This window comes from Cryptomeria japonica, chromosome 10 (genome assembly GCF_030272615.1).
Source record: "Cryptomeria japonica chromosome 10, Sugi_1.0, whole genome shotgun sequence".
Classification (NCBI taxonomy): domain Eukaryota; kingdom Viridiplantae; phylum Streptophyta; class Pinopsida; order Cupressales; family Cupressaceae; genus Cryptomeria; species Cryptomeria japonica.
In genome coordinates, this window is record NC_081414.1 from 918,497,063 (window position 1) to 918,511,294 (window position 14,232).

The window sequence follows — 14,232 nt, forward strand, 5'->3', positions numbered from 1 at the left end:
AATTTTTATATTCTTATATCCATTTACCCCTCTCTAAGCCTTTTTTAGTTTGAAAAAACAAAATATAAGACAACAAGAAATCAAAAGAAAAGAAACATTAAAATAAAGTAAAATTAATAGTAAATACCCACAAGTAATATAGTTCCATTGTTTTTGGCATATGCTGTGATAGAAACCAATACAATCGGATTGTTCTTCCCCTGAAACAATAACAATGCTTGTGAGAATAGTCAATTATTTAAATTGGACTGAAAAATATATATTTAGTTACCCAAATCCTTGGATATATAATAGTTATGGAAACTTATTAGAAATATAAATGATCTGTCGCAAGAAAGCTACTTCTTATACTCACAAAATTGGATTCAGCAGTCAACTCATGTGGCCTTCCAAAAACTATGATTTTAATACAATATTTGTTTACTAGATGATTTTGGGGAAACAATGGAATAGGCTCTTAAAGTGAAGTGACAACTTCATCTACACATAGTTCTGACTATCTTCTGCTCCTTTTGTATATTTCTAATCCAAGAGATCTATTTCCCTTATCAGTCAAACGAATTTTTTTACATTTTAGTTAATATGGGCACATAATGAAATTCAGCAACAGTGTATACATGGATCCTGATAGCTCCAAATCTCTTGAAAATGTTGATTGATAGATTTGGGCAGGACTCAGAAGCTAGATAGTTAAGGAACCACTGAAAAAACCAATACTTCTATTTTTCCTGTCATTCAGGAGCTACATGGTTCATTAACCATCAATAAAACTGATACAGATATTTTTCCTGTGTCACACGTACACTATGAAAATATAGAATCACACACTTACACATTTGACATCTGCAACCAGATGACGGATATGTGGAGCATACCATTTAACTCGTTCCACATGCTCAATACTCACCTTCCATGTGTATCCTGAAAGTACTTAAAAGATTATAACTGATAAATACATGAAAAATTAACCATAAAAAAACCTAAAAGATTGCAGAAGAATTGGGGATGAATTTGTTACCTTCTTTAAGAGCAAAATCTTTTATAGACATGGCGAGATATTCCAGCCAAGATACCTCCTCGCAGTCTTTAACATTCCCATGCACATGTAGCACACCCCCTTCAGGCCTGCATAAAACAAACCATTCAAGATCTTGACAATAAGAAACAAGAGCTAATCAATAAAAGTGTTCCACTTTGGTCCTCAACATTTAAACTGCTCTGCTATGATTTGCTTCATGTAATTCATGTACTGCTGCATCTCTTGTACAGTTTTTCAGATCTAATATTCAAGGTCAAGATGCATAAGGAAATCCCATCATACACTATTGGTTATGCATTTTGTAGTCACATTGACAATGTTTTATCAGTAGTGGACACTAATGTTTAACTTAATCAAAATCATATATCATCAACAACATGATGCCAAGCATAAGCATAATTCCAAACCAATTATCATTAAGATCATTGAACAAATTGTGACGTGCTATATTCTTTGACTGGAGTGATTGTGAGATCTTATAATTGTTCTATTGATCTCTATCTCTATCTTTGGGATAACATTATACTTGTTGGTTCACCAACCTGCCTTCAATTTTCTCTAAGGGGTTATAAATCCCTATGATTAAGAATATTGCATGGTTGGCCAATGAATGTTTCTCTCTTGCACTTCAGGCTTTGCAGAAGCTAGATGGGTGACCCTTTAGGACTCATTTAATTTACACAAATTTCATGAATTCATTTCAATGTAAAACAAATAAGAAAACTCCCACAAAATGGGTAACGATTTGTAGGGTTAGAAGGGACTAAGTATCTTGTTCCTTGTACCTTTAATATCTTAGTGTGCATTTAAAAAAAGAATACAAAAATAACTTATTCTCTGGTGAATTATCATTTCAGAATCAATTGGGTTGGCAGGGATTGTCTGAATAGTAACCGGTGCCTATATGAAGAATTACAGAACCAATTATTACCTATCAACACTCATTCCTGAAGCGGACATCATTGATAGTTTCTAAACATGGAACATTGCCTTACGATGGTGAAACTTGCAAATACAGTTCAAACAACCTAGGTCCTACTAAATAATCCTTTGCAACATTCACACTTCCCATTATTGCTTGTGAAAAACTAATATTACTCTTTGAGTATTAACTAACACAAGACAATAATTGAACACAGCAAACGTGTGAAGAAACTCAGATTCCTCAATTCCTTGCCTTAAAAGCATACAAGCATACAACAAGAGATGACACTAAATCGAGAAAATTCATTCATATCACTTAAACAAAGACAAGTATCAAGAAAGCATTGACAAAGAATAGTTTTCTTTGTATTTCTTCAAAGAGATTTTACATGTATTACAGAGCTTTTCCCTTGCTTTATCAAACTCTTAAACATTACAAAGATCCAGTCCTTTTATAGAAGGAATTACAAAAAGTGCCCCCAAATGGGTGACTCCTGATATTCTGCAACAGTTGATGAACTAAATGCAAACCAATTGAATAAAGGACAAGTGAAAAAACATGGGAGTTCATAAGCCTTTGCAAGCTGTTGGACGAATTAGTTAGAGCCAAATCAAGCTCCAACTGTAGATAGATAAAATTACAAACTAGTTACTTTTGTTATGTTGAACACTCGACAAAAATAGTTAAGATTCATTGGTTGTGTAGTTACCAACGATTGGAAAGTCCTCAGCAACTGTTGGCAAGTTTAAATATTTCCTTGTAGTCGAGACAAAGGACTGCATTGTGCAAATAGTCTCCGATCCTGAATTTGGTATGAAGTCCATTGATGAATAAAATATACTTGTTTGCTCTCTCAATTCATATATTGTTTAATATGTTCTTATCTAGATCAATTCTTCATGAATAACTCTCTTTACTTCACTATTTTTATTGCTTAACCATAATGCAAGCAAACATTTGGTGCTGTTGCCCTTCAAGAAATTGGGGTAAAATGACAAAATAATGGGACAACCAGTTGAAGAACCTGTTGAGTTGATCCAGGAAAAAGAGGACAAACTCACCCAAGACCTTGTGAAGTTGTGTAGGACATTTTAGTTAAAGAGAGTGTACTAGCAGAAGTCAAGCGATGGAAAATCCCACAAGAAATCATATGTGATAACCTCGGGGTAAGCAAGGTAGATATTCTTCTTGATCATATGCCATGATTGCTCACAAGACACTAAATAATCCTTAAGACCTTCTTGAGGAACATGATCATGAAATTCAAAGATAGCAAATAAGGGAACACTTTGAGAAGAGAAGCTGATGAGGAACATAGATCAACACGGGATCCCTAGAAATTAATGCCCTAATACCCAAACAAGAATTGAAATCTATCAAAAAGCGGTGTAAGCCGTTTAATTAGTAAATAAGGCTTTTGTAATGCTTTAAAAGAAAACAATAGTATTAAGTTATATCTACGGGTAGTTAGTTGCCTGACGGTTGATGGCCTAACCAACCGCGAACTCTTTATATTGTAAACTCGTAGCACATTTGGGACACATTGGAATGGAGAGGAATATGATAGAAATCTGTGTTACATGAATATATCATGGTATACTGTATTGTGTGTTATTGATTCCATGCTAATGTGTTACTATGCTCTAGTGTTATAAGTTGGATATTGATGTTCTGTATACTACAGCCTAACCCACTTAGGCTACTAACATTTTGGCGCCGTTGCCTAAGTCGAATCCGGAGGTCTCTAGAGGGAAGGCTGGCGGGATGGAAGCATAATGGGTCGTCCATTCGACCAAAGCATACGGGTAACAGACAATGACATAGAGGATAACACTGAAGTAACCAGGGAGGATCAATTGACACAAGACCTGATTCACGCGTAGGATGTTTCCGTGGACCGGTACGTACAGCGAGAAGCGGAACTGAGCGCAGTCTCGGCTAATACGGTACGGGCGGAACTCAACGTGAACCGGGCCGTACATGATCTCCTGGGTAGTCTTCCCCGGTTATTGGCACGTGTACTCGTGGAACGTGAAGAGGAACGAGAGAACATACAGAGGGAGCAACATAGGCAGCAAGTGCTTCAACAATACAGAGAAAGGAACAGAAGGGAAGAAGAACAGTGGGACTCCACACAGCAGAGAAACCACCGTAGCCCCAATAGTTAATGCCAAATACACTCAACAAAGATCGAAGCCGACAACCCCTAGAGGAAGAAGAGGGGAGCCACGAAGACATAGTGAGGAGATCCCTGCGCATCCAGGAGCAACTCGAGATGCACCTGAAACTCTACCGGATAGTTGAAGAGAGAGGAAGCCTAGCGGAAGGTTCTCGGCAACATACACAAGAGTGGGACAGGAGTCACCACAGGCCACAGGCAATAGAAAGTAGCCAGAATTGGGAGCAAACAACCGCCCCCAACCGAGTCACTCAACAATTCCTAGAGTAAACCAGAGAGGACGAGAAAGATGGCACATAACCCTGAAAAACAGAAACTTCCCAGATTCAATGGACTAGGATTAGAGGATCTCGCGCGCCACTGTAACACTTGTGTCACCATATGGCAGGCCAATGGCGAGGATGATGAGGATAACTGGTTGAAAGCATTTCCGGCCACCCTCCATAGGATTGCCATTGACTGGTACAGGGACCTACGCACCACTTCAAAGGATACCTGGAAAAACCTGGCTAAAGCATTCGAGGAGGAGTTTCGGCTACTCCGGGATGATGACGAGATCGTTGCAGAAATATACAACACCAAACAGGGCAAGATGGAGACGGTAAGGTCCTACTACTGTAGACTGAAAGAGTTGATTGGAAAAATGGACAATAAGCCAGCCGATGGGTTGAAGAAGCGATGGTTCATTGAGGGATTGCAACCATCCCTGCGGAACAAGATGAAGGTAGTACCTCCATCTACGGTCACGGATGCATACAATAGAGCCATGGACATTGAAAGTGAGAGCAAGACATCGAAGGGCAAGAGGCATACAAGTGATGAAGATAGTAGTGATCAGGAAAGCGAGGAGGAGTCACGCACGATACAAGCGCTCTGGAAGGATATGAGACGGATGATGCGGGAAATGCAGACGCAGAAGGAAGAAAGTAGGGAGGGTAGGGACCTCTGGTGCACAGAGTGCAAACTAGAGGGTAACACAAAAACCAATTGTCCAAAGAAAACTTTCTGTGACATTTGCCAAGTGTTGGGGCATTCACAGAAAGAAAACTTTCTGTGACATCTGCCAAGTGTTGGGGCATTCACAGAAAGAAAACTTTCTGTGACATCTGCCAAGTGTTGGGGCACATTTTCAGTTTTAGTCTTTCCATAATCTAGGCTAAGTGTTCCTTTACCTTTTATTTCTCTTTTTGTGTTATCACCAAATCTTACTGTTCCTTCATCTGCTGGTTCAAAGGAGATGAACTTGTTTTTGTCCCCTATCATATGCCTTGAACATCCACTGTCTACATACCACCTATCCTTCTCGTTCTTTGCATGAAGAGCTATTTGAACAAATAGGGATTCTTTATCTTCTTGCTGTTTTTTCTTCCAAGTCATTCTAGACATTTCCTCCCTTTTGATGGGTACATCTTCCTTTCTTGGTAAACTAGGAAAGATTGTTCTGCAAAATCTGGCAGTGTGTCCAAAGTTGTGACACTTATGGCATATCACATCATAATTCATTAAAGGAGAAAATGAATTGTGGTTCTTTGGAGTAAAATTAGAAATATTTCTAGTATGACTCCTATTTGTGACCAAACTTATAACATGAAAAACAATATCCTTGGAATGAATAATGATTATCAGTTACATGTGGTTTCTTTAGGTGGGATGTTTTCAACACATCAGTGGGAGGATGAGATTTATGAGTATCATTCTTCCTTCTTCTATTTTCTACTATCTTCCATGACTCATCCAAGGGTTTTGAACTAGTAGCCTTGGCTATTTGATCTTCTTTACGTCCTAGACCTGATTTAATGAAAGTAGGTCTTTGTGTTTTGAGAAGTTTATCCATTTTCTTGGTACTGTCTTCAAATTTCTGAAGTTTCTCCAAGTTTTGCTTTAAGGAGACGATTTCTGATTCTAATTTACTGCGTCCTTCCTCTTTACTTTTAAGCTGATCTTTTATCTCTTCCTCATTCTTCTTTGCTTCCTCTAATTGTATTTTTAGGTCTTCATTGAGCTTGCTTGACTCTTGTAATTTTGTCTTATATTTTGAAACCCACCCTTTTAGTTTTTTATTTTGTTCATAAGCATAATGTAACTCTTCTTCTAGATCTACATCTTCTTCATCACCCATAGCCTCTTGTTCTTCTTCTTTTTCATCTTCATCATCCTTAACTTTCACTGCCATGAAAAGAATTTCTTCTCCATCACTGCTGGACATATCTTCAGAGCTTTCTTCTGATGAACTAGAGCTTTGTTTAGAGTAGAAGCTTTTCTTATGCTTTGAGTAGTTCTTCTTGAAGTATTTCTTTCCTTTTTTCTTTGGATAGTTCTTCTTTTCCTCTTCACTACTATCGCTTTCATTTTGAGGACACTTTGAAGCATAGTGCCCTACCTTACCACAATTGAAACATTTAAATGGAAATTTGCCTTTATATTTGCCTTTGCCCTTTTTGAATTTCCTCATGAAATAAGCTTCAGCCTCATCTGATTCACTACTTGAGCTCTCCTTTGGTTCATGGTTTTTGTTTTTGCCTTTCTTCAATATTTTGAAAGCTGCTTCCTTTTGAGAGGGTTTGTCTTCTCTTCTCATTTCATAGGCTATGAGAATTCCAAACAATTCATCTTTTGTCAATGTTTTCAAATCCTTCATTTCTTCTATAGCTGATACCTTAGGATCAAATTTCATTGTCAAAGTTCTTAGCAATTTCCGAACAAGGAGTGTGTTTTCAACTTCTTCTCCCAATGCTATGATTGCGTTCACAATTTCATCCACACGCAAGAAGTAGGCAGCGATGTCTTCATCTTCCTTCATTTTAAGACTTTCATATTTCATTCTAAGTGATTGAAGCTTGGCTTCTCTTACTTTTTCATCCCCTTCATAGATACCTTTTAATTTGTTCCATATCTCTTTGGCTGATTTGCAATGCATAACCTTCGTAAATTCGGAATCTGCCAGATTGCATAGAAGGGCATGTTCTGCTTTAGCATTATTCTCACTTTTCCTCTTTCCTGCCGTATCGGTGGACGGAGGTGTGTACCCATCCACCACGGACTGCCAAACATCATAACCAAGTGCGTTCAGATAGGCTTTCATTTTAATACTCCAAAATGCATAATTTGTCCCATCGAAGATTGGATTCCTAACTACATAGTTATCCACCATTGTGCTCTTTTGGGGATCTACCTTCAAGCTGTAAGGCTATCTATGAAGGAACCTCGCTCTGATACCAATTGAAGAGCACACGATTATACTGAGAGGGGAAGGGGGGGTGAATCAGTATAATGAAACTTTTCAATTTAATATGATTAAGTTATTCAAGACAATTATGCACATAAATACAATAACAAAAGAATTTGAGTGGAAACCCAATGAGGGAGAAAACCACTAAATGAATATTGTATATTTATATTTCTTTTACAATGTTTGTGAGCACCAACCCACTGGAAGCACCAACCTCCTAATTCTGTTTTGTGAGCACCAACCCACTGGAAGCACCAACTCCCAAATCTGAACTTTGTGAGCACCCACCCACTGGAAGCACCAACTCCCACTTTTGTGAGCACCAACCCACTTCACATATATCTAATTTTCACCTTTACAATGTTGCTGTACCAACTGATGATGGATTATATTCTTCTCAAATTTCCTTTTTCAAACTGTTACAATGCTGATCATGAATCTGTCACAAAAACTGATTATAAACTCTTATAAATCTAAATGCTTCATAAGTCTGCTAAACTCTGCTTCATAAAGTCTTCACAAATCTGTACATGGAGTCTACATAAATCTCTTTTATATCTGCATATACATATTCGTATATTTTCCTGTGTATGATTGATCTTCACACGCACACTCTTGTGTCTGATTATATTTCCAAAATTACACACTCTATTCTGTCAGTAACTTATTATATTTCTAGCATCATACACCTTGCCAACGCTACAACACACGTATTCTTTCCACCCTCTATATTTTTCACCATAAATCTGAAATAGCATTCATACAATTGTCTGTCTTAATCCGGTGCACATATTATATTTGATTGTCTTCTTCACACAGCACACCTGTAAGCAGCACTCTACACACATCCACCTTACACACTTAACATATTCTTCATACAGATATAGCGATATTCCTCCTTATAACATTATAAAAAATTCTCCTATTTTTTTTTTCTAGTCACGCTTATTTTTCCAGCATATATATTTTCTCGCACACTTTCACAAGAGGTGTGAACTCTTTCCAAAGAGTGATCCTTATTCAAAACAAATTAAACTTTATTTAATATCCTCTAAAACAAATCGCACCTCTTCATACGTATTGTTGCCTTAACCGAATGGGTTGTCCTTTTAGAAGCTTGTTTATATTATTTAAATCGCTGCTTCTTATAATGGCTATTAAAATAACCAATACCTTTTCATTAAACGCTGCCTCAATAGGATTTGTTAATGCTTTTAATTTTAAATTCAAATCACCGCTTTGTCTTTGCCTTTGAATAAGACAAAATAGATTTTGTCTTTTAGGAAAATACTTTTGCCTTTATTCACAAGATAAAGAGATCGTAGCTTTCCATTTTTACTTAATCACACCTTTTACAATTTCACTTATTTCCAATTTCGTCTCATGTGCAATTTGTCTTATTCTTTCTTTGTCTTATTCATTTTTTGTCTTGCGTTGAATTAAGTCACCAGACTCCTTGGCCATGTCAGCGTATCACTTGATGAGTTGGTTGTGTAAGACATATACACGACTTGATTATTATCAGGTTTCTTCTAAACACGATTTTTATTATAGACGTATCTATAAAACAAATTTAAATCGCATTCTCCTTTACAAAATTATTTTTTCTGTTTCATACATGTTCAATGTAAGTTTGAATCAAATCATATCTTTTGTTTCTGCAAACTGCTGGGCATTCTGTATCCATTGTTTGAATACTCCTTCTGTAGATATCGATCATACATATAAGTTAATGCACCAGTATGCATCATTGCTGTGTGAGTCCCTTCTTGATATGTTGTCGTTGATACAGATTGAGACTGTATTATAATCAAGCCATACACAGAAATACATAGTCACTGATAAGTCACTGATACACAGTTTCTGAGAACATTGTGGCTTTATCACTGCACACAGTATAGATTCATTAAATAGCCTGATTGCTGCTGATAATAATCCTTTGTTTCTGCTGCATATTCATATCCTGAGAGGATGGCTGAACATACTATAAAGTATAAACTAATATGTAATGTACAACATACTTAATTTGATCATCATCAACCGGCATAATAATTCAAACTTGTATAAGTTAACAATCATCTAAGCATCATCCAATATGTTCATCCTCCTCCAAATTCCTTTGACATCAATGACAACATTTCTATCACTATACCCTCCAAGAACACAAACTCAGACACATCACCAGGTGGCTATAGGAACAGCCGGAGGGGGAGTAACAACAACAACAATAATAATACCCCACGAGGACGCATCCAATATGATGCAAAAGGCAGACCGATGATACAATGTCGACGATGTAACGAATGGGGCCATTTTGCACGTGACTGCCAGAGTGGTGTTGGACAAGGAGGAGGGCTCCTCTGCAAATGGTGTGGGCTGGAAAACCACGAAGATGTGGAATGTCCAAGACAGAAAGGCGTGAACATGCTGGAGGTAGTACGGTCAGAACCAGAAGTATTGGCCATTACCCGATCTCATACAAGGAAACTAACTTACCCTGAACCAAGAATAGAAAAGGAAAGACTAAAGGAGGCACAAAAAGAAGTAGAAAGGGAAATGAGTGAGGGACGGCGGAAGACAATACCCCATAAAACCACCAGCACCATACGAGCCGACTCTGAAGCTACCATAATGAACCAGCTGCTACAAACCACCGTGCCACATGAATATATCGTGGTATACTGTATTGTGTGTTATTGATTCCATGCTAATGTGTTACTATGCTCTGGTGTTATAAGTTGGATATTGATGTTCTGTATACTACAACCTAACCCACTTAGGCTACTAACAAGCGGTTAGACAAAACATGAGATAAGACGATCCCCGAGTGTAATATCCCACTAATTTTTTTATTTTTTTTTCAAGCCAATAGCAATTCATCCACAACAATTAACCCGTTAATGTTAGAGTAATAAGCAAAACAACTGAAAGGGAACCCTTCCACCTTTTGTTCACAGAGAGCCCAGACTGGGAGGGTGAGAGCATACGGTGTTCCGAGGATCGTCAGCATCAATAAACAAACTGAAAATTACAATTGCACGGGCGGCAAGCCATCCCCTTCTGCTTATCCAGCAAGATAGAAACTAAACTTCTTGGCGGTGAACCGACCAAGGGAAAGATTACAAGAAACTAAAGTTCAATCACTCTACTGCGTATTTCAGGGAGAGGACATTACATTACAATCACTCTACCGCATATTTCAGCGGGAGGACCAAAAACATTGAACTTATCACTCGACCACTTATTCAGCGGAAGGACTGGAAATTACAAATTATTGCATATCAGGCCGCAAGCCAGCCTCTTCCACTTATTCAGCGGGATGAGAATTACAAAGAGAGATCTGGTTAGTAGTACTACTACCTAACCTTACAATAATAGAAATGATAGAAGGAGAGTAATGCAGATTTCTATAGTAAAGATATAAATTTCTATTACAACCAAATCTGCAGGCTGGAAACACAGACCAGCAGCCTAGATAAATGCCAAAATATTCATATCTCCCTCATTTTACATCCAATTTAGCTCAAACCAATCCCAAACCCATCGTACAACATATGCAATGCTAACCAATCAAAACAACACCCCAAAAAGACCCTTATTTATTTTGCATGCATTCCAATGCAAGGCAGAAAACCCACGCCTAGACTAGGAATTTCGATTTTGCATAATTAATTCAAAACTCAAACAAACGTGCTAAAAACTTACAAACCTATTTGCCAGTGCTGGGAAGGAAGATAGGATTGATACCCATAACTATCAGACGCTCCAGCAGAGAGATGTGAGCAAGAATATGCTTCAGCCATAGGCAAAACCAGCAAGTACAGAATCATTGCAACACCAAGATGTCAATGGCAAAGCTCTGAAAACGGTAGAGGAATACAAGGCACAGCTAGGTACTGTATTTCAAGTACGAAACCGAGTAGCACTAGGGAGACGCACTCCGAAGCCTCAAGTTCTGTCGCCAATCCGGCAACATAACATTACAGATTTGCAAGATGATGCAAATGGGAACCCAAGCCTCATATTTATAACTTCATTCTTCAAATTCAAATGACATCCCTCCAAATTCCACACTTGCATTTGAATTTCATTCCACTTACATGTGGACCCAAGTGTAGCGCCCATTCTCCTAAGTCAAAAGTCACGCCCAAGAAAGGGGAGGACCCACGTTAAACACTTAGGCACATATTAGCGATGCAAAGTGAAATAATATCCCTTCTAAAATATTTCACATTCCATAAAACAACTGAATTTCGCCAAACTTAGGATTAAATAGGCATTAATCCCAAATTTAATAAACCAATAGCCAATAAATAGATTAATTAAATATTAACCTTAGGATAAGGAAATAATATTTAATTATGTTGCAAATGTTTCCCGCACTGATTATTATCACCACCAAGATGAAACTGAGCCCAGACGGCCACAGACTGCTGCAGAATTCAGACCCCTATCTACTGCCAAAAATAGAATTGTGCCACCTAGCCACTTACTAAAAATAGTAAGACAAGAATTAATGCTCAGAAAAATATGATCATCGCGTCCAGAGGCAAAGCAAGGAGGGCTCAGTAGGACAGTGGCACCAGAATGGTCATTCCCTGACTTATTAAAAATAATAAGTCCTCGTTTCATCAATGCTAGACCCTGATTACTCATTCCACCTAGCCTACGGGTCTTAGGAATAGGCTAATGGACCACTGAAAGAGCATCAATGAGAAGGGGACATTACACCGAGGATCTTAGAACAAAGAGAAAGAAGGAAAAAACTATGACAAGCACTTGAGAAAAGCACTGCAATACGATTCTCAAGTCGGAGTCCTTCTCGGGAAGTAAGTTGGAGTCAAAGTCAAAGCCAAACTTGGAGGACAAGCTGAAATTTGGACCAAAACTCAAAAAATGAAAAACAATTCTTCCACAAGAAATCGTACAAAGCGTGGCAAGAGATGGCAAGACATCTACCCTTACTCGATGAAATGTGGATTAATCTCTCTAATCAAATAGACAAGCCAACAAATAAAGATGAATGGTAAGTAGAATCTAAAGACTTATGAAAACAATAAACAATTGTTAATTAAAGAAATGGTAGTGGAAGGATGCAAATCTAAAACTCTTTGGTCAAAATTTTCAAAATTGAAGGCAACCTTGTACAAAACACTCAAGCAGGAGGAGTTGAGGATTCTCACACGACCATGAGTGCAAGTGAAGCACCAGAGGATGTGAATCAAAACCCAATGTTAAGTCGGTTTGAAGCATTGACATTGCATTAGAAAAGATAGTGAATCCCCTATCAAGTCCAAGCAGTGAAAGACAAAAGTTGGCTAAATTTATAGACAATGGGTCAGAAGACCCTACATGACATTGCATGACTTGTGAAACAATGTGGACAATGAATAGCCTGGATGATAGAGCCTATTGGCTATGGTCCTTTCCAACAACCTTAAGAGGAAAAGGCATCAATTAGTACACAGCTATGTTTCGCAACGTCTCCAAGACAAGGACAATAGGGGATGCATTTTAGGCCATTATATATATATATATATATATATATATATATATATATATATATATATATATATATATATATATATATATATATATATATGTTACCAGGAACGCCTACTTTGGTCCACGCACCCAAATCGACTTTCCCTGGGTTCAGGATCGTGTGGGGTTTGCCTTGGGTTCACCCTAGGTACATACCCAGTGTAAATGTTATTGCAATTTCCAATTTAATGAACAAGTTATATGCTAGATGGTGTATTTAAGATTTTGGTATTATTACTATGACAATAATATTATCGTCTTTCTTTTCTGTAGGTAAGGAGGATGAACATGTATCGATTTCAATGTCATTCCTTTTCTTTTGAATGATGTATATATAGTAAAGCAGTCACGATCAAGTGGCACCTTGATCGGACATGTCTTTTTAGACATGTCCGACCAAGATGTCACTTGGTCATGATTGTCTACTGATTCACTCGGTGTTTATGATAACTTAATCGGTGCCATTGTAAATGATAACAGATCGATATAAACACACCCGATAATGAATCGGTGTCAAAGCAAATGATAACAGATCGATATAAACACACCCGATAATGAATCGGTGTCAAAGCAAACAAGCCCAATAACTAATAGCATTTAGATCGACGCTTAACTATGTTAAGCAAGTCGTCGATCTAATCCATCTTTATCCAATATCAATATCATAATCAAGATCAAAGTTACAGTCTGATAAACATATTCAGTTCGGAAAGCATAAATCAAATAATCTAATAGCATAGATGAGTAAACCAAAAACAGAATGGAGGAGATTAACGAGTTAGGAAAATCTTATCTTGCAGAAGCTACTAATACATTAACACTCCCTCTTAGCTTTGGAAGATAGATAAAGTAACCTGCATCACATTTCTTTTTCCATAATGTCAGTCTCCAAGAATATATATCATCTATACATATGATATGAAGTATCATCAGGACATAATATACAAATATAAAACATCACTCTAAGCATGTGACATAGAGTATCACCTAACCATGTGATATAAAAGATTCATCATTTCATTATGACAAGATATCACCTAAACACGTGATATTAGTATTGCCTAAACACGCAATATTGCCTAAACATGCAATACTAAGGATAAACATATAAGGATGGTTAGATTCTCATCTTATCCAAGTTGTGATATGTGCACAAACATTTTATACAAATGTTTTATCACAACACCGTCATGGCACATCCATGACATACCAGAGATCCAACATGATAACTAGTTTAGATAATCATAAGATCGTCACCTTATGATGTCTACATACAAGTGTTCATAATCTGAGAGATCGTCACCTCTTAGATATGA

The 14,232-nt window shown here is 37.4% G+C and overlaps 1 protein-coding gene across 3 annotated transcripts in view; it reads right to left on the reverse strand.

Moving 5' to 3' along the window:
* Window positions 1–325: 325 nt before the first annotated feature.
* The window catches only part of LOC131036210 (tRNA wybutosine-synthesizing protein 2/3/4), a 172,567-nt gene continuing 158,660 nt past the window's right edge, over window positions 326–14,232 (reverse strand). For 2 of the 3 annotated variants that reach the window (XM_057968055.2, XM_057968056.2), the window contains 2 exons: window positions 1,019–1,125; window positions 326–921 (listed from right to left, as the gene is read on the reverse strand). In XM_057968055.2, the coding sequence (XP_057824038.2) occupies window positions 821–921; window positions 1,019–1,125 (208 nt within the window). In that variant the 3' untranslated portion in view covers window positions 326–820. Of the gene's footprint in view, window positions 922–1,018; window positions 1,126–14,232 lie in introns of those variants that run through there. The other variant, XM_059212156.1, reaches the window with a different exon arrangement.